Consider the following 26,215-nt stretch of genomic DNA (forward strand, 5'->3'; position numbering starts at 1 on the left):
GGGGGTGGGTACCACTGAGTCAGCGGCTCCCGTTCCATTGGACGGCCCTGGGGTTTCAGGTGTTGGATCCCTTCCGTTACCCCTCCAGTTGCGACCCCAGGTGTTGTGGTTTCCAGCTCTCTCCTGCCTTAGTGAGCTCAGGGTTGTTTTCATCAAGTCAATAGCTTTTTCCAGAATCCGCTCTTCCTCACTGGCGTGCAGGGAGTTCTCCATCTCTTGTTTCCATTCCGGTTGGTGGTCGCTCCGTCTCAGGGTCACTTCTCTCGAAGCCTTTTCCCACTCACTTTTCCTTCCAACGCCCATCGACCACTGGGGTTTTTGTTCGTGCTGCTCCGCCGTTTCCTCCCAGGAGGAATATGATGCTTCAGCTTCCCAATGTTTCTGGGAGTTCGGCTGGGAGGAAGGCTCCTTCTCCGTGGGACTTCCTTCCCTTCTTGCTTCATTGTCAGACATCATATTTATTTGCAAAGTCCCCCGGTAAGGTTCTTCTTCCCGGGTTGACTTTCGTTGCAAGTCCTGTCTAATGTCAGGACCCACCCCAAACCACGTCTTAGGAAGACAAAACTCTTGGAGCCAAATCTTAGTCCAAAAGGAATCTTTACTATGACATGCTTGGTTGTAGGAGGCGAGACAGGACTTAATATTTCCACGATGTAAACCCTTATAAAGAGTTCCCGGTTTAACCCCCCTTAATCCCCATTTGGTCAGTCCCCCATCCTTCCTCTCGTATCATCCATCTCGTGGGAAAAAGGAAGTTAGGACCCTTTTGTTTATTGCTGTCTACCGTGACAAAAACCAGATGCTAGCCCCCCCTTTTGTTTCCCCAGTTCAAAAGGCTTCTCCTTTCCTTTGAAATGCCTATTGCCGGTTCAATACACATCTATCCTCTTCTCTTCGGGAGATGGCAGAATCCATGGGATATGTTTGAAACATTCCATTTATGAATATGATATAAATGGATTCTGACAATGTGCATGATTATACTAATTAACCTTTTAAGGCTCTGATAATTTGAATTATTTGATAACCAGATGCTTGTTTGACAGGTTGAAGCACTCCAGGGCTATCGTGTGATTGACATAGCCTGTGGCAGTGGGGATGCACAGACACTCTGTTTGACAGATGATGATACTGTCTGGTCCTGGGGAGATGGAGACTATGGAAAGCTTGGGAGAGGTGGAAGTGATGGCTGCAAAGTGTCGATGAAGGTACTTCATTCATACTTTAATAAAATGAGAAAAAAATGTGCACCATTTTTCTATCTTGTAAAAATATTTAGTCTTATCTATTGGGTACAGAATAATGTTGAATGATATGAGCTAAATATGATTTTCATTTGAGAAACATCTGTATTTAAATCTGTGCATATCAATAATTTCTCAGACTTAACAACTACATTTCAGACTAGTTTGAATAAAGTCCAATAAGTTATAGAAGACCTTGAAAAATTCTGATTTCTCCCATAATTGGAAATGTTGGTCCCTCTGGCTTGTACTTTTGTTTTCAGAAATTTAAATCAGGAAAAAGCCAGAAAAGTTTTCAGATTCCTTTCTCTTCTGCCTGACTTTCTCTGTCACTTCCAGCAGGTGTACAGTATTAAAATCCAATAATATTGTGAAATAATCACAGAAATATGTTAATGTGTATAAACCATTAGACATGAATCAACATTGTGAGCCAATAAGCAACTGTTTGAAATGTTTAAAAAGATGAAGAAATGGTTTACAATTAGGTGTATTGTATTCCACATACCAGGTGCGATAACAGAAATGTCCTCTTCCCGGCTGGTGGGCACATCTTTAATGATAGCAGCAGTTGATCAGATCTCTAGGGAAGCCATTCTCATAGAAACAAATATATCCATTTCTTGATATATTTTCTGAATTTTAAGGCTATTTTTAACAATTGTGTTATTCTTCGTGAGATTGCTCTACATGGCTATCATCTGCTTTCATGGGAATGAAATTTATGTGCACCAATCTATTGTTGGTTCAGATGAGGCCTTCATTTTCTCCGGTTCTTATTTCTCTGGGGAAATGGGTGGGTAGATCGATTAAACAGAGATGATAAAGAAAAGACAATGAGATCAGAATATTTTAAATTATTTCTTTAAATAATGAAACGTGGATTTTAGTAGTACCTTTTAGGAAAAAGTAGACCTTTATTTTTAAGACTCCTCAATGTGCTGCATGTTCTGCAGTTACCTTCTTTGATAAACTGCATTTAAACTTTTTTCCTCTAGATCGATTCTCTCACTGGTGTTGGAGTAGTTAAAGTAGAATGTGGCTCACAATTTTCTGTGGCCCTTACCAAATCAGGAGCAGTGTATACTTGGTAAGTGTATTTATTCTTCCAAAAAATGTAATACCACTCTTAGTGATTTATTTTCATTTAAAGAAAAACATAATCACAGCAGGCAGGAGGTTAAAAAGACATAATACTGGCATTTTTTGCAAACGGGTATTTCTTTAGCAAAATTATGCTTCTTTAATGGAATCTAGGAAGTTCACAGGTTTATCTTTGTGGTATCTGCTTTTTTAAATATAGGAAACGGAATTATATCAAAATCTATATACTCCTAATTTACATGCCTGTATAATTAGTAGTGATTAAAGATGGATGTGTTAATTGCAATTTATGTTTTGGATATAGGGGCAAAGGAGATTACCATCGATTAGGTCATGGATCAGATGACCATGTTCGAAGACCTCGACAAGTCCAGGGTTTACAAGGAAAGAAAGTAATTGCCATAGCAACAGGCTCTTTACACTGTGTGTGTTGTACTGAAGATGGTATGTGAAATAATTCACTTCCTTTAAAAACAAACAACAGCCATAAACTCCCAAAATGAACACATTTTAGAAGGCTATTATGTCATCCCTGGTCTTTTGGTACACTGCGGAGTATTTACTTCAAATCCCAGTTGCCTTCAATTTTTTAAAATGTGTCCTTTCAATATTTCTGAACAAAATCTTCCAAAGTCATCTTTGCCTTATGTTTAATTTGTACAGAACATGACAAAGTAGTAAACCTTTAAAAGATACCTGTATGTTATAATTTGCACTGCACATGTAAACTTAATGTACTACCCAAGTAACATGCTTTTGAATGCCTCTGCCAAAGGCTGTAATGAAGCAGTAGAATCAGCATGTAGAAGTCAGGAAACTAGAAATTTTGCAACAAAACCAAGAAAATAAATTAGATGTATGGAAGCTGACAGCCAGACATTAGCCTGGGAAGGGAGGGAAGGATTGGAATGTGAAGAAAGGGAGGGGGGATTGAAGCCCAGTTAAGGCATTTGAGAAACTCAAGCCAGCCAAAGTCATTGATGATATGCAGAACTGGGATCTGAGCACCTGTTTCCTGAAAGGTATACAAGCACCTGATTGGACTGTTGCAGATAACCGGGGAAGACTATGTCATCAGCTGTTCTCTGAGATGTGAAAATTCCCGAATCACCACCTTTTTTCTCCTTTTGTTGCTAAACTGACACTAAATTAAAGGAAATGCCCATTTCTGCTGAGACTGCTGAAACAGTACCTTCTACCTGTACTATTTATATATATGCCTTATTAAATGTTGTGATTGTTGTGCCAATTATTACTTTTCATTAATAGATATTGCTGTTGAAGTCATTTTGTAAATGACAAATCATTTCTAGGTCATTACTATAAGTGATTGATTTGTTTCAGTTGGTAAATAATAATTTTAAATGGCACAGGTGAAGTCTATACCTGGGGAGATAATGATGAAGGGCAGCTTGGAGATGGGACAACTAATGCCATCCAAAGGCCACGTCTGGTTGCAGCACTTCAGGGTAAAAAGATCAACAGAGTAGCTTGTGGTTCTGCGCATACTTTAGCTTGGTCTACTAGTAAACCTGCTAATGCAGGCAAGCTCCCTTCCCAGGTAAAAAAAATCTTTTAACTCATATTTTTTAATCTTTTGGAAACTGTAAAATTAGAATATAATAGTCACAAGTGTAGAAGTATAGAAGTATTGCTCTGTTTATGCACTCGTCACATTAGCTGATGACTTGTTAGGCTTGAGGCCAAAAGGAATGATTTGATTAGAAAGAGATAATGTTTTCCCAGACTTCTTATGGTTTCTTAAAATCATAATCACTTTAGCTTTTTCATTTTATTTATTTTATTTATTTATTTATTTTAATTCCATTTATATCCCGCCCTTCTCCGAAGACTCAGGGCGGCTTACAAGCTTAGCAGTAGCCTTCATTCTATGTATATGCCTGCTTATTAGGGCTTTCACACACACCCCAAGCGGCATTATTACAAAGTCAGCTTAATTGCCCCCAACAATCTGGGTCCTCATTTTACCTACCTCGGAAGGATGGAAGGCTGAGTCAACCTTGAGCCTGGTGGGATGCGAACCTGCACTAATTGCAGGCAGCTGGTGTTACTTAAGGAGGCATTAGCCCACTGCTCCACCAAGGCTCTTTTCTATGACTTTCTCTATTTTATGGTCCCACCAGTTCCTGCTTCCAGGCAAATTATATTTCTTGCACATTTTCCAATGCACCATTGTTGCTACTTAATCATAATATTGTAGTCAGTCTGTGAATACTGTGTATTATTATACACATAATACTCTATAGAGAAGGTGCCTAATTAGCTGACTATTAGATCTTATATTGTCTTACATGAAAGATCACTCATTACTCATTGCACATGAAATTCTAATGATATGAATTTTGTAGGTTCCTATGGAATACAATCATCTACAGGAAAATCCTATCATTGCCTTAAGGAACAGATTGCTGTTACTGCATCACATCTCTGAGCTCTTTTGTCCATGTATTCCCATGTTTGATCTTGAGGGACACCTTGATGAGACTGGCCAGGGTCCTTCAATGGGCTTTGATGCATTACGAGGAATTTTGATATCACAAGGAAAGGCATGTATCTCAAAACATCCTACTAATCATTACCAGATACTCTCATAATGCACATTGTCAACATCTCGTCCAAGGTATAAGATTTACAGTATATGAAGATCATAGCATTGATACATGGGATCCAAGTATTAATTACTAATATGTTTTCTTCTAATATATTTCTACTAATGTAAAATTTTATATTTTAAATGAAAAGTGAAAAATGTCAAACATTCAACCAAAAATTAGGTTTTAAAACTTAGAGTTATGTTCCAAATCTCTTATTTTCTGTTTTTAGGAGGCAGCTTTTAGAAAGGTGGTACAAGCAACTATGGTGAGAGATCGTCAACATGGGCCAGTTGTAGAACTCAACAGAATACAAGTAAGAATGTCATAATATGACTGCATTGAAAGTAAGATTTCTGGACAGCCTTGTGTTTGAAGTTGAGGATTAGAGAAAGAGAAAGACCACTATAGTACTGATAGACATTTTGCCACTTTCTAATTCTGATTGATTGTTGCTGATTGATTTGTTGCTTTTAAAAGCTTCACATTATTTGATAGAGAAAAAAAAACATGTTAGCCATAAGTCTCTGTAAAGTTTTTGTGATTTTGTGGTAGATACAGATATATGTAAATTAAACAATCTGTAAATGTCCAGTCTGCTTTGTGAAACTGTTTACAGTTGTGTGGATTATATGTACATAGTCGTGCTCCGATAGGCATGTGTAATTCTTATCTTCCACGGTATATATAGTCTCTGTGAATGGAAGGAGTTTACATTCCCTTCCCACTCTCCTTGAATCCACATGTTCCTCATCAAGAGCCTTACTGGAAGAAAACAGAGCTATCCTGAGCAATGATGAATAGATGCTGGTAACATGGTTGAAAGAAGAAAGAGTTCAGTTAAGCAGAGCCCTGATTAATTTTTGAGTGATTCTTTTCCTGAAGAACATCCATGTGATGACCCAGGGCACAGCACAGAGGCAGTGCAATCAGCTGGCAATTCAAGCCACCCTTTAATTGCTCCAAATTTTCCCCAAATGCTCCCACATTTCTGGCAAACCTCAAAACAAAGGAAGACACACACACCTTAAGCTGCCTCTGGCTGCAATTAGTTTCACATACAGTTAGATTAGAAGAGTAATTTACTCAAGGCCATGTAGATAACAAGGAATGAAACGTACATCCAAAATCTAACGAGTCTGTGGAAATACAAGCTTGCCTGAGCAGTTTCAGAAGAGAAGCCAAAATACAATCTGAGTTCTTTGAACATCCAAGCAACTTTGTCAGTCAGTCCAATGGTCAGAATTTCCGGGTTTCCAAGCAGAAATCACAACATAGAACAAGAGATGAGCAACAACACAGAAAACTCCAAGGAATCAACGTTTGTTCCCGACAAATGCCTCTCCCCACAGCATCTCCTTAAGGGTCAGTCTCCAGATATGCCTTGTGAAGAGGGGTAGGACGTTCTCATCCTGAGTAGTTGAACCTGCCTGCATTGTTGTTCCCTCCACTCTCTGTGCTCTAGGATCAGGATGGGGTGGCCCTTGCTCATCACCTGAACTCTGTCTCTCCTGTTCATCCTGTCCCAATCCTGAAAGGCCCTGGCCTGCCTTGGCCTGCTCTTCCCCACATTCCTCTCAACCCACAGACACCTGTCCCTCCACCTCCATAGGATCCCATTCCAGCTCATTTTCCTCAGCAGATTCAGGCTCCGACAGAGGCATAACAGTCCATGTCTAACTTGTCTAGAAAGACTTTTTGGAACACAAACAGCTGCCAGTAGAAACATACTTTGGACACTTCTTTTTGTTATATTGATAATCATGACACCATGATCCTGATGAAAGATAACAAATATATATTTATGTGAACTCAGAGCATTAATATTGTACCAAGAAATCTTTGTTGCCTACAGCACAGTCCCCAACCTTTCTGGCTCCATGGATTGGTAGTGACAGTGGCAGGGGGGAGGGGATGGTTTTGCGCTCGGAACCTAGATCCCACATATGCGCAAATGAAGCTTCACACACTCACCTGCTACTTCAGCTGGGTTCCCAACAGTGGGTTGGGAATCCCTGGTCTACAGTATATGTCAGAATCTCGACATGGTTCAAATCACAAAAACATAATGCTTCTCTGCATAGAACATCTCACTTTGCTGTTATTGTTTTACCCATCTTCTATAACTTGACATTGTTTAGAATGACTTCAGGCATCACTAAAATTCAGGAAATCAGCATCACATGTGGTCACTTCATAGAAGGAAGTGGTTATCAAACAAAAATGTCAATGATGTGAACACATCTAATATTAGGCCTAAGGCCAGATGTATGTTTTCAAGATTCTTTTTTTCAGAGGCTGAATATACTACTATTTATTGTTTTATTTCATTGAGCAAAATGTGAAAGACATTGCATGTGTGTTTTGGAATAATAGAGAATTCTGTATCTCTTTAAAAGAAAATCAGAGTTAAAGTAGGGGGGAGTAAGTATAAAGCAGATTTAGAATTGTGTCATTGTTTAACTTTCAAGTACATCATCCTTTTCTCTGACTTTCATCCAGTATTGTGTGTGTGTCTTCAAAACTAGCTGCTGAAAAATTTTACTAGGACCATTAATTTGAGTGTGTGTTTTTGGATTACTAAAATGCTCTAAGCTTTTAAGTTTTGCTAAGAGTTAGATTTTTACTAGGGTTACTTCTGTTTTGTGATCAGGTAAAGCGATCTAGAAGCAAAGGAGGATTGGCTGGTCCTGATGGCACAAAATCTGTGTTTGGACAGATGTGTGCTAAGATGAGTTCATTCAGTCCAGATAGTCTTCTTCTACCTCATCGTGTTTGGAAAGTCAAGTTTGTTGGTAGTATTTGTTTTTCACTTAATCTAATATTACAATACTTTCTCCTTTCTTGTGCAATAAATACTGAAAAGAAGATATGTCAGTCATAATTTTTCCTTAACTAAATATTGTCAGCTGGTTCTCAACTGAAATTAATTGCATATTGTCATTCTCAAACAGAAAGCTTCTTAGATTAAAAAAATAGTTTCAGATATTTCTTTTACATGTTGCTTGCTGGATATTTCTTCACTTGGTATTTTTTTTGCCTTTATCATAAGTATTCCTGGGAAGGTCCATCATAATTTTGAATGGTTACTAAGTGACCAGTTGTAAGTTGAGGATGACCTGTGCATGTAAATAAATCCTTATGAAACTTAAACATGTAGAATAAGAGGGATTAAGAGAGGATATGTGGCTTTAAATAGATCATATTGAGGGCACTAATTGGCTCATCCTGTAGTATCTGACTGTACATTTACTGATCAAGCATGTTTTTATAGATCAATAAAAATTTTAAAATATATACGGTATTCTGTCTAGGATTAACTGAATGGCAAAATAAGTGAATTCAGCAAGTATTCCTTTTCATTGCATCTATTGAATGTTTATTATTAATTAAATTAATTAATTAAATTATAAACATGGCTGAATGTAGCTTTAAACTACTAATTTAGCAGTTCCACAAAGTATTTTTTTTCTTTCTGTCAGGTGAATCTGTGGATGACTGTGGTGGGGGCTACAGCGAATCAATAGCAGAAATGTGTGAAGAACTTCAGAATGGACTGACCCCATTATTAATTGTGACTCCTAATGGAAGGGATGAATCTGGAGCAAACAGAGATTGCTTTCTCCTAAACCCTGCAGCAAAATCTTTATTGCACATGAACATGTTTCGCTTCCTAGGTAAATTATGCTGCAGCTTTTAAACTTTTTTTAAAATTTTGAGTAAAGCTTTGATCATACAATATGTGCAACTCTTTTCCTTTTTTTTTTTAATTACCTAGGAGTTATGTTGGGGATAGCTATTCGGACTGGGAGCCCTCTGAGCCTTAATCTGGCAGAACCTGTATGGAAACAATTGGCAGGAATGAACTTAACAATTGCTGATCTCAGTGAGGCAAGAAAAAGCTTACATTCATCTGTATAATATTATTAGCATAAGGCAGTGGTTTTCAGCTTATGTTCCGTGGACCCCTGGGAGGCCGTAATGTCATCACAGGATCTGCAGTGTTGAGGAAATGTTATGATTTAAATTTTGAGTTAAGTCTTGGTGGTCTGTGGTCATGGACCATGGCCACAAAATGGATTTAAAAAGGGTCCGTGGTAAAGAAAAGGTTGAGAACCACTGGCGTGAGGTCTTACCTTATTATCGTCACATCCATGTTTGTATTTGGCTGAATAACATGTTGCTTTCCATCTGTTATGAGGGATAAGATGAGAAGACAGTAAAAAGGAAGCATTTGTATGTGGGATCAGAAATACACTGTTTTCTTAAAATGGGCAGACAATTGTCTGTCTGATTGATAGCAGTACAACCTTAAGCCTGTTTAGTGGAATATACACTTTCAAATTTTAGGGAGGTAAATGGGCTATATGTATATCCACCTAAAGAGAAAATAGGGATTCAGCTTATATCTAGAACGTAGGAAGAGATTAAAGCCTCTCCCCCATTACCTAAGGCAGTGACTATTGTCAGGATTATTAGTGGAGCAAGACTAACTTCTTTCCCAAAAATAGGAGTATAACTGTGAGTGCATCTCTGTGTGTATGAAAAGATAGAATAGAGGAATATAGAATACTTATGTGTCATGGCTCCCACTTACAAGTCTTATACATTTGTGCAGTTCTCAAAGGGCTTTTCCCCAAAATTTTCCACTGTAATTCAGTATAGTCTTAGAGGTTACTTTATTTACATTTTATTTCCAGAGAACCCTTAATCAACCTGGTAGTCAAAAACAAGTATTTCCACTGATGGTTCTAATATTAGTATCTTTTTGCATAAGAAGACAAACAAGGAAACACACTGTATGGAAAATACTTAATTTGGGATATGTTCAGCTTGCTACTCCCTTTCATCAAATGTATTCTGCTTTTCACATTTCCAAAAGCTATATGATAACTTCCCCAGGTTTGAAATGGATTTTGAGTTATTTATATTATTGTTCCATAGCTCATTAGAACATTGCCTGTTCTAATTGTTCCTTTCTAAGAGTTTAAAATTCTAAAAGTTTTGTAAATGGTTCTGCAGTTTTAGTGTCAATATGCCAGTATCTCTAACTTTAAGCATGTGCTCTTACTTGCTTGAAGGATCATATCTGGACCAAGACGCCCTACGCACAGTTACTCATGCGCTTGTGACCTCCCGTTTGGACTACTGTAACGCTCTCTACATGGGGCTGCCCTTGAAGACCACTCGGAGGCTTCAACTGGTGCAGAATGCGGCCGCGCGAGTTGTAATGGGGGGTCTCCCGATATTCCCATGTAACACCTCTACTCCGCGAGCTGCATTGGCTTCCGGTTGCCCTCCGGGTGAAATTCAAGGTGCTGGTTATCACCTATAAAGCCCTACATGGCCTGGGTCCGGGGTATTTGAGGGAACACCTGCTGCCGGCATCAAATGCCCTTTGCCCAGTGCGCTCCCACAGGGAGGGTCTGCTCAGGGTCCCGCCGGTAAGAGATTGCCGGCGGGTGACACCCAGGGATAGGGCCTTCTCAGTGGGAGCGCCTGCCCTCTGGAACCAGCTGCCAGTGGAGCTGAGGACTGCCCCCGACCTCCGATCATTCCGCCGGGGCCTGAAGACCTGGCTCTTTGAGCTCTCTGGCCCAGGCTGAGGAGAAATTTATTTTAACTGGGGTTTTTTAATAGTACAGGGTTGGTTTAATCTTTTTTAAATTGATTTTTAACTTTTGTATGGTTGATTTTTAACTTCCCTGTAAACTGCCCTGAGTCCTCAGGGAAAGGGCGGTATATAAATGCAATAAAATAAAATAAATAAATAAATAAAATAAATATTGTGAATTAATGAATTAGCCACATAATTTATCCCAACTAATAAGATATTTAAACATTCTGTAGAAAAGATTTTACTTAGTTCTGTTTTATATTTGAAAGGTTGATAAGGATTTTATTCCTGGACTTATGTACATCCGAGACAATGAAGCTACCTCAGAAGAATTTGAAGCCATGAGCCTGCCATTTACAGTGCCAAATGCCAGTGGCCAAGATATTCAACTCAGTTCCAAATATACCCATATTACGTTGGATAATCGAACAGAATATGTGAGGCTTGCAATAAACTACAGGTTTGTAAAATAGTCAAAGATATGATGTGATAATTAGTCCACTGTTGAATTTGTGCAGTAATATTTTCAGTGTTGAGATGAAATCAAGCAAAGAGACCATGTGTTACAATAAGATGATAATTGATAAGAATAAAGATTATTTGAAAAAAACCTGAAAAACTCAATACTATTTTGTATTGTCTTCAGTGTCAATGCTCTTATGTTCATTCACCTATTTCTTACAAAGACTTTCTCCAGGCTTTCTAAGCAAATTAGAGCCTTGGTGGAGCAGTGGGCTAATGCCTCCTTAAGTAACACCAGCTGCCTGCAATTAGTGCAGGTTCGAGTCCCACCAGGCTCAAGGTTGACTCAGCCTTCCATCCTTCTGAGGTAGGTAAAATGAGGACCCAGATTGTTGGGGGCAATAAGCTGACTTTGTAATAATGCTGCTTGGGGGCGGCAAAAGCCCTAATAAGCAGGCATATACATAGAATGAAGGCTATTGCTAAGCACATTGATTTGTGCTTAGATTGTAAGCTGCCCTGAGTCTTCGGAGAAGGGCGGGATATAAATGGGATTTTTTTAAAAAAATATAGAAGATATGCAGATATCTTTTCCTGTCTTCCTGTATGATTATGTAGCAATTATATTTTTCTTACTAATAAATATATTGTGGGGTGATTTTTTGGCAGATTACATGAATTTGATGAACAAGTAGCTGCTGTTCGAGAAGGGATGGCCCGGGTTGTCCCTGTTCCTCTTCTTTCCCTATTCACAGGATATGAATTGGAAACTATGGTGTGTATATAAAATTATTATTGGCCAACTTAATAAAAATCAGAACACACATTTGTACTTCCAACATTTATAACTATTTAAAATAGAAGCATGACAGTAGGCTATGCCTCATTATTTCCTAAAGGTTAGCATTGGGTGAGTTACATAACAGAACAATGGTAAGGAAATAAGACAGCTATTTTGTGCTTTAAAAATATTTAAAATCTAAATTTACAGTGTGGACTTGTATGTGAAACCACAACCAGCTACTTCTATATAATAGGAAGATGTGTGAAACATTATCACTGCGATGATAATGAATAATTCTCTTTTTTTCTGTCCATGTGTTGATGGAAGATAGATGTGCATCTCTGATATTTTTCCTATTAGTAAGAGCAACAATGACGTATTCCCCATCTTAAATTATTCTGATTAATTTTTTTAAAAAGTCCTGGTGGATCTTTCATAAAGAAAGATTAAATTATATTCAGTCTAAGCACTGGAGCTCAGGAAATTTTATTTTAGTTCTTTACTTGATAGATCTTAAACTCAAGCAGAACAAAACATATTTTGTAATCCTGAAATCGGGCCACCTGTCTTCTAGTTGTCCTAGAACCTCTAGATCCAGGTTCCTCTTCTGCAGCTCCTGTGTGAACCATAAAGATAGCTTTTTTATTTGATAACAAAGCATTTATGGGCAGAGAAAATTAAGAAATTGATAGAAATAGCAGCAATAAATGTTTCCCATTTTCTGGCTCTTAAAGTGAAAATTAAACATTCAAGAGTTGAGAAGAATTGAAATATTTTTAGACCAGCCAGTATTCTGTAACCTGAAAGTCTTCCAAATGTGCAGTCTTAATTTTCCACAATTCTCAGTAATGACAGTTATTTCCTTTCCCTCCCCATATTTCCTTTGATGCTTCTCCCATGTAAACACCAGGGTGCCAATCCATACTGTGTTTTCCCGAAAGAAAGACCTGGTCTTACTGTCTTTTGAGCTCTGAAGTAAGCACTAGGATTTACTTTCAGGGAGGGCTTACTTTTTGCCGGTACCAGTAGGCAGGGCTGGGCCTGGGCCTGTGCATGGGGTGGAGAAGCAATATGGCGAGAGCGTGGTGGCAGACCAGGTATGGTACCAGGGTGGGTGGGCAGGGCACGTGTCCTTCCCGTGCCAGCCCAGCCCCGGGGCGGCCGTGCTGGGTGGCGGTGGGGAGGGCACGAAGGTGGGGGCAGCCAGGCTGACCAAAGTGGCAGGTGGAGCACTGGAAGCTTGGGGAGGGAGGTTGGTGAAGCGGGAGGACATCATGCTGTCAGCACCCATGCTGACTGCCCCTTCCTTGTGGAGCTGGAGAGCTTGCCACACTACTGCCCAGATGCCCTCACTTCCCCCAGGAATTGCATTTCTTTCCTTACCTGACTTTCAACCCCGTGCCGTTTCTCCTTCATGATCCACCATCGCCGCATGCAAGGAAACAAAAGTTTGTGTGTGGGGGGGGAAAGGTCAGTCAGTCAATTCTAACTTCATGAGATGTTTTTTGTGTGTGAGAAGTTGAAATTAATTGACCTTTTTTTGGCTGCCATCCAATCGCCACGCCGCCTCTCAGGAGGGGATCATCAGCTTCCAATGCAGCAGCGGGGAAGACAGAAGGCAATCCCGCCCATCAGATCAGCCTGGCGGGGCTGGGTGGGAAACCGAGTGGTGTGAAAAGCAGCGCTTGGAGCCTCTAAGAGCTGCAGGGATCCGTGTGCGCCCTTTGCAGTCATTCTCCTGCAGTGTGCAGCCTCTCCCTTTCAGCAATCCGGCTTGCCCAGGGTCAGGTTGGCCGTCGCAGGAGGCTTGTCCTGCATGCGCGGCGGAGCTGGAGGACAGGGACGGGCCACGCCTCCCACGACGGCCAACCTGACCCTGGCTGAGGCGGATTGCTTCAGCTGCGAGGAGCCTGGCCTAAGGTTTCCATTGCCCCAGCTTCCTGAAGCTGATGGGAACTGTGGCCTGCTGCAGCTGAACAGTTTATCCGAGCCGCAAAATTGAACTCGTAGGGGCGGCACCAGCAGCAGGTAAGGTGGGTGGAGGCACACAATCTGGCCTGCCAAAGAAACTACGGTGGGATGGAATGGGTGGGGTTAAGTAGGGCTTAGTTTTGGGGTAGGGCTTATATTAGGTCGGAACCCCCCCCCCAAAATAAGCTAGGTCTTATTTTATGGCTAGGTTGTATTTTCGAGGAAACACGGTAGTTATTTCATTGCCTATATTGTGTGGGTGCACATTCTCTTTTCTGTCTGTCTCTCGCACGTAAAAGAGTGAGAGATACGAGACTTACTATTTTTTAGTTAGCTGTCTTAGTTGCCTTTTCTCCTGCTGTTTTCTTGTGCAGAATTATTTTAGGTTTTGATAATTAAGTTATAACTGATTTTTCTGTTCTTTGGATCTGAATTTTTATAGTTATTCAGAGATAATTCACACTCACATGATGGAACAAAGCAAAAGGACATTAGCACCTCTGGCTTAATATGCAAAGAACATCATACATCAAAGTGCACCTGAGAATTCAGAAATCTCTAATAGTAGAATTTTTAAAATACATTCTTATGAAGAACTATATTTCAAGCTCTCATGAGAATAAAAGCTAAACTAAAGCAGTTTCTGATTTTTTTTCCTTTCAGGTGTGTGGGAGTCCAGATATTCCTCTCCATCTTTTGAAATCTGTGGCTACATACAAAGGGATTGAACCCAGCGCTTCTCTCATACAGTGGTTTTGGGAGGTGATGGAATCCTTCTCTAACACAGAACGGTCTCTGTTTTTGCGCTTTGTTTGGGGCAGGACGAGACTTCCAAGAACAATTGCAGATTTTAGAGGCAGGGACTTTGTCATCCAGGTAAGACTTCAGGAGCTTCACGACAGCAAAGTCCCTTTAACTCATGATAAGTGGGAAATGTTTATTTATGGATGGAGTATTGAAAATGTGAAGCTTACAGCTAAATACTTTGTTAGGTGTTTCTTCGGACATTTCCAGTTCTCAATTTTTTCTAGTCATGATTTCTCCTGTGTTGTATTTTGGATACAAACAAAATGGTTCTGAAAGTAATGCAGTGTATATAATAGTCATTGATGGAAAATAAGATTTTTCTTGATCCTATAATTATTCTGCTGAATAGTGATGTGCTTGAATGAGAAACAGTAGTTTATTTTCAGGAGATTAAAACAAAACCCTTGAAGATAGCGTATTTAAATTTTCATGGCTTATTGTAAATCAGTCTATAACAAATTGTGAGGTGGTGTAGGTAAGAAAAGATTTCATATTCTTCAAAAAGAAAGTTTTCTAAAATATTCTCTGGAAAGACAATGAAACGTTAATTTTACAGACACCCATTCAGTAATCTTCAAATGCAACAAACAAAATTTTAGTTCAGGCTCCACCCCCAAGCAACATAAGTTCTTTTTTTAAAGAATTCCTGACAATTGAAGTAATTAATATAATTGACACCATTTATGTCATTTGTGTAACTAGGTAAATTGCTGCAAATTATGTTAGTTACTACAATTATACAAAATTGAATTTAATGGATGTTTGGCTTTGACATTATTTCTCCAAATACATGTGTAAAATTGAGGTTTTACAGTAAAACACATTGATGGCATTCCAGTGGCACAAAGCACTAACCATAACAACCCAAGGGTCAGTCCAAGAGGGCTCATATGTAATTGGTAGTCACAGGCACCAGCCCAAAATGTGCAAAATATTTAACTAAAACTTGCATGGCTGCTGGCACAGTGAAACATATACATATCTCCTTTGCACAATGTTTCTGCTATTAAATTACTATAACGTATAGCAAACTTGAGATACAGCTTCAAAATTAGTTATCATTTGATTTGAAAGAAAGCAAAAACAGGTGACAATTACCTTCTGTGGCCCTTTCTTCAGAGCAGGACCCTCGTAGCTAGAGATAAGCCTTTTATTTTTCTATAAGCATGGATAGGTGACCACTTTGAATTTTGTGCTATGCAAATGGCATTCAGTGAAATTGTTATTTTTGTTTCCCCCTCATAGGTTCTGGATAAATACAATCCTCCAGACCATTTTCTTCCTGAGTCCTACACATGCTTTTTTCTGCTGAAGCTTCCTAGGTATTCTTGCAAACAGGTTCTAGAAGAGAAACTAAAGTATGCCATCCATTTCTGTAAATCCATAGACACGGATGACTATGCTCGAATAGCATTGACAGGGGAGCCAACTGCTGATGAGAGCAGTGATGATTCTGACAATGAAGATGCTGATTCATTTGCTTCTGATTCCACACAAGACTATTTGACTGGCCATTGAGAGGGAAGGCCCCTTGCCAGAGACAATGCTGCAGCCCTGGAACAGAGTGCCACAAGATAGCTTTGATGCAACTGGTCACAATCCAAAGGCGTGCAGCTAGAGAACTACTAATCATTACTAAACGAGGACTACATACTACTTGTTGTAGAAATAATGGAAATAACTATCTCTAGCACTCGTGGATGCCATACATGGGCATTGAACATCTGTTTTGGTGGCTGGAAATTCCCTTCGCCCCCTTTATGCTGCACTGCAGATAGAATTTGGTGTTTACTGATGTGTTGTAAATGTTTATAAAATACTGGTAGTGTGGAACTTAAAAAACTGAAATTATTTTAAATTGTCAGTGCAATAGTTTTTTTTTCAAATTAAGTGTTGTGTTTTTTGCATCTTCTTGATTGTATATTGGAACTACTGTGCAATTACTGAATAGTATTATAAATATTTCAATTAACTTTAATAGTTGTTTTGGTTATTAAAAACATTTTTGAATGCAGTTATCAGTCTTCATTGTATTCTAGTCAACTAGCTGCCCAGTTAACTAGCCAACAACTTACTAAGCTTGCCATCTTCCAATATCATGTCATCTCCTGTCTTCCCTTGCTCTCTTGAAATAACAGGATTCCTAACATAAGATATAAAATCTACTTAATTGTGCTATGACCATGCCAAATTATAATTTCTCTCTAAATAAAACAGCCACTGACAGCTTAATAGGGCTTTTTGTGGTAAGAAATATTTTCAGGGATTTCCAACTTGTAGATACATTTAAAAAGATACATTGTAGATACAGTAAAAAAGTGTTGCTCTAATAAAATTTCAAGTCTTAGATAGTCTAGGGCAGGGGTAGGCAACCTTGGCTCTTTTATGACTCGTGGACTTCAACTCCCAGAATTCCTGAGCCAGCATGGCTGGCTCAGGAATTCTGGGAGTTGAAGTCCACAAGTCATAAAAGAGCCAAGGTTGCCTACCCCTGGTCTAGGATTTATTTCTGAATTAGTTAAAAAGAAAAAAGTCAAGTCACCTTTGAATAAAGTTTGATTCCTGGTGATTTATGTGGGTATATCGATACAGTTCTCTTGGCAAGCTACAGAAGTGATTTGCTATTGATTTCTTCCTGGATATATTTTTTAGCTTTCTAAATTGCAAAAAGACCAGGATTCTCTAGACAGTCTTGAGGTTTTAGCTAAGAACTAGGAGATTTCCCATCTTGCTTCCATTTATTGTTGCCGTAATTGTTTTTATGCATCTAAATAATTTGCCATTCTTATTCCAAGTCCATCAAGAGTTTTTGAGATGAATAAGATTTGATTTTACATACCGTATATACTTGAGTATAAGCCGAATTTTTCAGCCCACTTTTTGGGCTGAAAAACTCCACTTCGGCTTATACTCCAGTCAACAAAAAAAAAGAACTGTCCCTTCGTTCGGAACAGGCTGCTGAGAGAAGCTGCCTCGCCTGCTGCGCCCCCAACAACCGCCGCTGCCGCTTTCCCCCCCATCGCTCACCCGCTGCCCCCGAAAATGCCGCTGCCGCTTCCCCCCCATCGCTCACCCGCTGCCCCCAAAAATGCCGCTGCCGCTTTTCCCCCCCATCGCTCACCCGCTGCCCCCAAAAATGCCGCTGCCGCTTTCCCCCCCATCGCTCACCCGCTGCCCCCGAAAATGCTGCTGCCGCTTTCCCCCCCATCGCTCACCCGCTGCCCCCAAAAATGCTGCTGCCGCTTCTCCCCCCATCGCTCACCCGCTGCTCCCGAAATTGCCGCTGCCGCTTTTCCCCCCCCATCGCTCACCCGCTGCTCCTGAAAATGCCGCTGCCGCTTTTCCCCCCCCATCGCTCACCCGTGCTTTCCCCCCCCATCGCTCACCCGTGCTTTCCCCCCCATCGCTCACCCGTGCTTTCTCTCCCCATCGCTCACCCGTGCTTTCTCTCCCCATCGCTCACCCGTGCTTTCTCTCCCCATTGCTCACCCGTGCTTTCTCTCCCCATCGCTCACCCGTGCTTTCCCCCCCATCGCTCACCCGTGCTTTCTCTCCCCATCGCTCACCCGTGCTTTCTCTCCCCATCGCTCACCCGTGCTTTCTCTCCCCATCGCTCACCCGTGCTTTCTCTCCCCATCGCTCACCCGTGCTTTCCCCCCCATCGCTCACCCGTGCTTTCTCTCCCCATCGCTCACCCGTGCTTTCTCTCCCCATCGCTCACCCGTGCTTTCCCCCCCAATCGCTCACCCGTGCTTTCTCTCCCCATCGCTCACCCGTGCTTTCCCCCCCAATCGCTCACCCGTGCTTTCTCTCCCCATCGCTCACCCGTGCTTTCTCTCCCCATCGCTCACCCGTGCTTTCCCCCCCATCGCTCACCCGTGCTTTCTCTCCCCATCGCTCACCCGTGCTTTCTCTCCCCATCGCTCACCCGTGCTTTCTCTCCCCATCGCTCACCCGTGCTTTCTCTCCCCATCGCTCACCCGTGCTTTCCCCCCCATCGCTCACCCGTGCTTTCTCTCCCCATCGCTCACCCGTGCTTTCTCTCCCCATCGCTCACCCGTGCTTTCCCCCCCAATCGCTCACCCGTGCTTTCTCTCCCCATCGCTCACCCGTGCTTTCCCCCCCAATCGCTCACCCGTGCTTTCCCCCCCCATCGCTCACCCGTGCTTTCTCTCCCCATCGCTCACCCGTGCTTTCTCTCCCTATTGCTCACCCGTGCTTTCTCTCCCCATCGCTCACCCGTGCTTTCTCTCCCCATCAAAGATCCTTGGAAGTAATGGTTGGAAAAGTTTGCAAGTCTTTGGGAAAGTTCAAGAAGTGAAAGGAATACCCTCCTCTTGAAAGACCAGATAAGGCAGACAGGGAGATGAAGAGTTCAACCGAGTTTCCTCTTTTGTTCAGGCATCTGCACCCGCTGCTTTTAAACTCGCCGGGCGCTGCAACGGCACCCGTTTTCCCCGGCGGGTTTTCCCTACCTGGCCCCTGCAGAATCGCGGCGGCGCCCCCGGAGAAGCCTACCCCGAGGCTGCAGCCGATTTTTCTTTCTCCAAGACTCTGCCGCCCAGAGCGTTGTTTCTCCCCCTCGTGCGTGCGTGGGATGAGGCGAGAAACCAACAGGCTGCGTCCATCTCTCTTTATGTATATTTCTGTATATATCTTATCTCGGGATCTAGACCTTTCGAAGGAGAAGGGGCGGCTGGAGTTCGTGAGTTGCTGTGGGACCCAAGGGTTGGGGGAAGAGAGATGGGAGGGAAAAGGGGAGAAACCTGCCGCTGGCTAGTTCTTTGTCTGATCGGGGGAGCCTGAACAAAAGAGGAAACTCGGTTGAACTCTTCATCTCCCTGTCTGCCTTATCTGGCTTTTTGAAACGCACCACCGGCTGCTCCGTCCAGAAGCCCAGATTCGGGAGGGCTGCTTGGCTTCCACTTGAGCCCATCTATGTCCACGGGCCCCCCCCACTACCCCTAGACCTCCGCCGCCGGCGGAGGCTGGATCCGCGCTCCGCAGCGGCAGGGCGCGGATCCAGCCGGCGGCAGAGGCTTGTGGAGCACGGATCCAGCCTCCGCCGGCATGCAGGCAAATCCTGCTAAAGGGCTTTCCCCCCCCACTGGATCCGCGCTCCGCAAGCCTCTGCCGGTGGCAGGGCGCGGATCCAGCCGGCGGCAGAGGCTTGTGGAGCACGGATCCAGCCGCCGGCGACAGAGGCCTGCCTGCTTCTTTCCGCCGCGGAACGAAGCAGCCTGCCTCCCCAAACCTCCCCAAAAGAAGCAGGCAGGCAAGGCACAGAGATCCGGAGACCTGCCGACGTTTGGGGAGGTGCCCAAACCTCCCCAATCATCAGCAGGTCTCCGGATCTCCGTGCCTTGCCTGCCTGCTTCTTTCTGCAGCGGAAAGAAGCAGGCAGGCAAGGCACGGAGATCCGGAGACCTGCCGACGTTTGGGGAGGTTTGGGGAGGTGCCCAAACCTCCCCAATCATCAGCAGGTCTCCGGATCTCCGTGCCTTGCCTGCCTGCTTCTTTCTGCAGCGGAAAGAAGCAGGCAGGCAAGGCACGGAGATCCGGAGACCTGCTGACGTTTGGGGAGGTTTGGGGAGGTGCCCAAACCTCCCCAATCATCAGCAGGTCTCCGGATCTCCGTGCCTTGCCTGCCTGCTTCTTTCTGCAGCGGAAATTAGCAGGCAGGCAAGGCACGGAGATCCGGAGACCTGCCGACGTTTGGGGAGGTGCCCAAACCTCTCCAATCATCAGCAGGTCTCCGGATCTCCGTGCCTTGCCTGCCTGCTTCTTTCTGCAGCGGAAAGAAGCAGGCAGGCAAGGCACGGAGATCCGGAGACCTGCCGACGTTTGGGGAGGTTTGGGGAGGTGCCCAAACCTCCCCAATCATCAGCAGGTCTCCGGATCTCCGTGCCTTGCCTGCCTGCTTCTTTCTGCAGCGGAAAGAAGCAGGCAGGCAAGGCACGGAGATCCGGAGACCTGCCGACGTTTGGGGAGGTTTGGGGAGGTGCCTCCTCCCCAAATCTCCCCAAATCTCCCCAAACTTCGGCAGGTCTCCGGACGGCGGCGGCTTGGGAGAGGTGCGCGCGATCCTGGAAGCACCGAAGCCTCGGCCGCGCGCAAGTCCTCGGTAAGCTCCGGGCGGTCACTTGCTTCCGTCTCCTGAGGGAAGGGGGGGCGACTGGAGCGGGCGTGTTTCCTCGCCTGCTGGGCGCCGCGATTTGCCCGGGGAACGCGCGGGCCCCGAATGGCAGCGTGGAGCGAGGAAGCGGACAGCCAGGGCTTCCCCGAGAGCCGCGGCCACACAGGGTATTCCTGTGTATTCAGGCTTGCAAAATGGCGGATCGAGCCTCTGCTGGCGGCGGAGGCTTGCAGAACGGCGGATCGGCTTATACTCGAGTCACGAACTTTTTCCAGTTTTTGGGGGTGAAAATGGGGGTCTCGGCTTATACTCGAGTCGGCTTATACTCAAGTATATACGGTACGTATATTCAATCTGTCACATCATAGTTACATGGCAAAATCACTATTTAATCTGGATTTTTCTCTTTCTGTCCCATAGAGTCCATTTCAAAATATTCCTGAAGACTATTTGACTTTCTTAGAGCCTCAAAACATAAACTTTGTTTCTTAAATTACAGTTTAACCAATCGTTCTTTTTAATTTTAAATCACTGCATTAAATATTGGACTATTTTTGAGAAATAAAATTAGGACTGGTATTATGATGAACAATTGTTTCATTTAGTTCAGGGATGTCAAACTTGCAATGTCACGTGACGTGTCGCAATATATCATGACTTTTTTTCCCATTGCCAGCAATGGGGTGGGCACGGTTTCAGCATGATGCATTTGTCCCGTGGGCCAGCAGTTTGACACCTCTGATTTAGTTAGTATCCTAGTGCAGCAGCCCCCAACTTTCGTGTCTTGGTGGCCCGGCTGGCGAGGGAGAGGGGAACCAGGCCACATGAGCGGCGGGCTGGCACGCATGTTTGTGTGCAGCTCAACTCACACAAGTGGTGGGCTGGGGCACACATGCATACAGTCGAGCTGCACAGGCATGCCTGTGCGCACTGGCCTGTCTCTTGCATGGCCAGTTCTGAATAGGCCATGATCCTGTAGTGGGCCATGGCCCAGAGGTTGGGGACCCCTGCCTTAGTGTACAAAATGTAGATCAGGTGATGATTAACATACTAAGTAATGTTAAGTGCTTTAAAATACAATATAAGTTTAGTCTTAAGGGATTGGCATGAATTTTGGGCATATGCACATACACTGCCTAAGACAATTCAACTGTTTTATGTCAAAGTCATGATTATATCTATTTTTATCTATTATACTTTGAAAGAAACATTTATTTATTAAATTAATATGCATAGATAGTGTTGGGTCAATTAAAATTCATACTAGCTAGGAAATAAAAATTGTCCCTTGATTATTTCTAATAGTAAATTTGCTTAATCCCAGGGAAAAAATAATTAAATTACAAAATTTTAAGTCAGAAGTTAGGTCCATTGACAAATTTCTTCATTAATAATAATACTTTCCTTCTCTTGCCCTTTCACTTTACAATGGATTTCCTAAAAACTCCTTTAAACCTTCCTAATCTCCAGCTATTTCTTGACTTGCCTTTCTATAGGATTAGTTTGCAAAAGTAGGTCCAGTGTTTTCAAAACTAACACAACCCCCAACAATAAGGTTTTCATTAACAATCTTAGATTATCACATTCTGTCTCATATTTTTCTATTTCACTAAGCAATGTGAGGCCTCTGTTCATTGAAAGGGCAAATTCTTTTGGCTTTGTTTTTGCATTAACTTTTAAAAAATAAGTGCTGGCCCAGTTTCTGACTTGGAAAGAAACTTCCCTTCCTCTTGCATTTTCAACACTGTATTCAAAGTCACATGGCAAAGTATTTTTACATAACCAATCATACAGAATTGAAAATTTGGTATCAAGGCCAAATGAGATGTTAGAACTGGAATCAATATTGCTAAATATTAGCCCTAATGATATTTACCTGCTGTTAAGCCACAGTTAACTTGAATTCAAGAGAGGCCAACTTGAAAGTAACATACCAGACATAATCAGACACTAATATTAAAAGACGCTTGCTCCTGGGGAGGAAAGCCACGGCAAATCTAGACAGCACACTAAAAAGCAGAGACATCACCCTGTCAACAAAAGTGCGTATAGTCAAGGCTATGGTCTTCCCAGTTGCAATGTATGGCAGTGAAAGTTGGACCATAAAAAAGGCTGAGTGCCAAAGAATTGAGGCCTTTGAACTCTGGTGCTGGAGAAGACTCCTGCGAGTCCCTTGGACTGCAAGGCGATCAAACCGGTCAGTCCTAGAGGAGATCAACCCTGACTGCTGTTTAGAAGGCCAGATCCTGAAGCTAAAACTCAAATACTTTGGCCACCTAATGAGAAGGAAGGACTCACTGGAGAAGAGCCTAATGCTGGGAAAGATTGAGGGCAATAGAAGAAGGGGACGACAGAGAATGAGGTGGCTGGATGGAGTCACTGAAGCAGTAGGCATGAGCTTAAATGGACTCCAGAAGATGGTAGAGGACAGGAAGGCCTGGAGGAACATTGTCCATGGGGTCGCGATGGGTCGGACACAACTTCGCAGCTAACAACAACAACAATATTTCACAACCCTTTATATAAGGCATGTAACAAGTTTCCAGTCACAGTTCTGTAAGAGAAGTTCATTGAAGGAATTCTATATAAATTAAAAACTAAAACTAGATATTCTGCTGTTCCGTTAGTTACCATGATCAAGCTATAACCAGAAATGTGTTTAGAATTCAGACAGTTGTTTTATGACTTGACGTCCTGCTACTACAGATAGCTAATTATATGGCTTATGACTTTGAGGATATAGGTTTAAGCTTCATTTGGAGCCTGTCTCTCAAGACCATATGCTTCAGGTTGCAACCCAAAAAAGTCCAACTAGTTCATCGTTGATAATACCAGCCCATACCAGTACCCCACCTCCACCTTGCTGGCATCTGAGTCAAAGTGGAGCTCTGTGCCCATTACTGTTCTAGCCATGGGCCAGCCCATCTGGTCTGTCAAGAGTCACTCCCATCTCATCAGTCCATAAAACCTTTGAAAAATCTGTCTTCAGATATTTCTTGGACCAGTCTTGCCATTTCAACTTACATATCTTGTTCAGCGATGGTCGGGTTTCAGCCTTCCTTACCTTGACCATGTCTCTGAGCACTGAACACCTTGTACTTCTGGGCATTCCAGGCAGGTTGCAGTTCTGGAATATGGCAGCACTGGAGGATAATGGGTTCCTGGTAGATTCACGTTTGATTTTTCTCAAATCTTTGGCAGTTAACTTGCGTCGTTTTTTCTCAACACATTTCTTGTGACCCGTTGACTATTTGCAACAAAATGTTTGATGGTTCTGTGATCATGCCCCAATATCTTAGCAATTTCAAGAGTGCTGAATGCCTCTGAAAGGCTTTTTGCAATGTTTGACTTTTCAGAGTCAGTTAAATCTCTTTTTTGGCCCATTTTGCCTGAAGAAAAGAAGCTGTCTAATAATTATGCACACCTTGATATAGAGTTTTGATCTCCTTAGGCCATACCCTCCCTCATTGCACAAATACCCATCACCAGATATGCTTATATCCACTAAGCCTTCAGGTTTCTACAGCTTGGAAAATATGCATGAAAATGATGATATGGTCAAAATACTTGCTTAATAATTGTGTACACAGTATTCCTGTGAACAGGTGTTTTAAACTACAGGTAGTCTTCGACTTACAACTTACACTACAACAGTTCATTTAGTGACCATTCAAGTTTGCAAAGGCACTGAAAAAAGTGACTTATGACCAGTTTTCACATTTACAGCTATTGTAGCATCCCCATGATCGTGAGATCAAAATTCAAATGCTTGGCAATTGACTCATATTTATAATGTTACAATATCTCAGGGTCATGTATTCCCCTTTTGCAATCTTCTGACAAGCAAAGTCAATGGGGAAGCCAGATTTACTTAAAAGCAATTTGACTAACAACTACAGTAATTCACTTAACAACTGTGGCAATAAAAGTTGTAAAATGGGGAAAAGTCACTAAACAAATATTTCACTTATTAACAGAAATTTTGGACTCAATTGTGGTGGTCATAAGCTGAGGACTACCAGTACTGCTTGTTGAATGTAGCTTTGGTTAGTTAAAATCTAATGTCTAGCTCTGGGGCTAGCTACTTTGTCTGATTTGAAAATTGGAATGTAAATTCAGGAGTTCAGTTTTTCTCTTTTCAGGAGTTCAGTTTTTCTTTTTTATAAAACTTACAGGGTTGTGTAAAAGACATTGTCACCTGAAATGTTAACTTTAGATAACCTCAAGATGGCTTTGTCATTGTGAAGTGTTAACTTTAGATTAAAAAAGAGATAGTGCAGAAATTGGGTAGGTGAATAACACAGTGGGATCAGAAACAATGTCATACTATTGTCATATTATGCTTGAAATGGAAAATGTATTTTGCTTCCAGTTCAGAACAAAATAACTTTATTAGGAATGTTTTACTGAAGTATTCTGAGGTGACTGCAGGACAAAATTTCAGCTATTCCATATTCCGTATTTTATTGGAACAATATTTGAATTTTTTTAAGCATTCTCACCATGGGAAAAATGGGAAGCCCATTGTGTTTCACCCTAGGATCCCAAACATATCTAGTATTGCAATTATCCTTGATGCTACCAACCAGCTTTCAGACAAAGAGATTATGTTTAAAAGTTTTGAAAACTCCCACTATAAAAGCTGTATGGAAACAATTTCTTTTCATTGTAGCATTCTAACATTCTGCTTTTTCCCTTCAAGTATTCTGACTGAAAGGAATGTCAAGAGAAACTAAACTCAGGGTTCTTTTTTAAAAGAACATACTAAATTCTCCCATATTACTTTCAAATCAGTTATTTCCTCCAGGGCAAGCTGGTGAAAGTCACATAGCTGGATATAAATAAACACCAATTAATTCATTGATTGAAATTAACTTCTTTCAAAATGTTTTTAAATAAGCAACTTAATAAACAGTAGTTATTATTATTTGCCTTATTGCCTGAGGTTTTGCTAAAGACATATTTACAGGATTCCCATGATGTATAAATGAAATTCCCTAATCAAAATCTGAAAAATTAGTGCGACAAGTCTTTGTTGACTCCTGGTTATTATTGCATTGCTTTCAAACACTTAGAGATTATATCATAAAGAGCTCTATATTGTACTCCAGAATCTTCACAGACACTGATGTTACATTGGCTGGCTTGTAATTGTTGGATCCTCTTTTCTCCACTTTTTGATGATAGGTGATACAGATTGTCCTTATTTAGCAACTGCCTTGTTTAATATTTAGCACTGTTCAGTTACAATGGTGCGAGTTGTGATGGGACTTTCCCGATACTCCCGTGTAACACCTCTTCTCCGTGAGCTGCATTGGCTTCCAGTTGCCCTCCGAGTGAGATTCAAGGTGCTGGTGATGACCTATAAAGCCCTAAATGGCTTGGGTCCGGATTATCTGAGGGAGCACCTGCTGCCGGCATCAACTTCCCATCGTCCTGTGCGCTCCCACAGGGAGGGCCTTCTTAGGGTACCGCCGG

General features: G+C 42.1%; 1 protein-coding gene and 1 long non-coding RNA gene across 2 annotated transcripts in view; one reads left to right on the forward strand and one right to left on the reverse strand.

Moving 5' to 3' along the window:
- The window catches only part of HERC2 (HECT and RLD domain containing E3 ubiquitin protein ligase 2), a 166,135-nt gene extending 149,520 nt beyond the window's left edge, over window positions 1-16,615 (forward strand). Inside the window, exons 81-93 of the mRNA XM_083361535.1 lie at window positions 1,047-1,208; window positions 2,243-2,334; window positions 2,653-2,792; window positions 3,722-3,909; window positions 4,718-4,915; window positions 5,193-5,276; window positions 7,614-7,755; window positions 8,443-8,637; window positions 8,739-8,851; window positions 10,847-11,037; window positions 11,709-11,814; window positions 14,458-14,670; window positions 15,847-16,615. Of these exons, the coding sequence (XP_083217661.1) occupies window positions 1,047-1,208; window positions 2,243-2,334; window positions 2,653-2,792; window positions 3,722-3,909; window positions 4,718-4,915; window positions 5,193-5,276; window positions 7,614-7,755; window positions 8,443-8,637; window positions 8,739-8,851; window positions 10,847-11,037; window positions 11,709-11,814; window positions 14,458-14,670; window positions 15,847-16,119 (2,097 nt within the window). The 3' untranslated portion in view covers window positions 16,120-16,615. The remainder of the gene's footprint in view (window positions 1-1,046; window positions 1,209-2,242; window positions 2,335-2,652; window positions 2,793-3,721; window positions 3,910-4,717; window positions 4,916-5,192; window positions 5,277-7,613; window positions 7,756-8,442; window positions 8,638-8,738; window positions 8,852-10,846; window positions 11,038-11,708; window positions 11,815-14,457; window positions 14,671-15,846) is intronic.
- LOC310639693 lies at window positions 8,442-8,923 on the reverse strand. Its single transcript, XR_014492374.1, has 2 exons — window positions 8,735-8,923; window positions 8,442-8,633 (listed from the first exon to the last, which is right to left on the reverse strand). It is a non-coding gene; the product is annotated as an uncharacterized lncRNA (long non-coding RNA).
- Window positions 16,616-26,215: the final 9,600 nt, after the last annotated feature.

The sequence above is a fragment of the Vipera ursinii genome (assembly GCF_947247035.1).
Source record: "Vipera ursinii genome assembly, chromosome: 4".
Classification (NCBI taxonomy): domain Eukaryota; kingdom Metazoa; phylum Chordata; class Lepidosauria; order Squamata; family Viperidae; genus Vipera; species Vipera ursinii.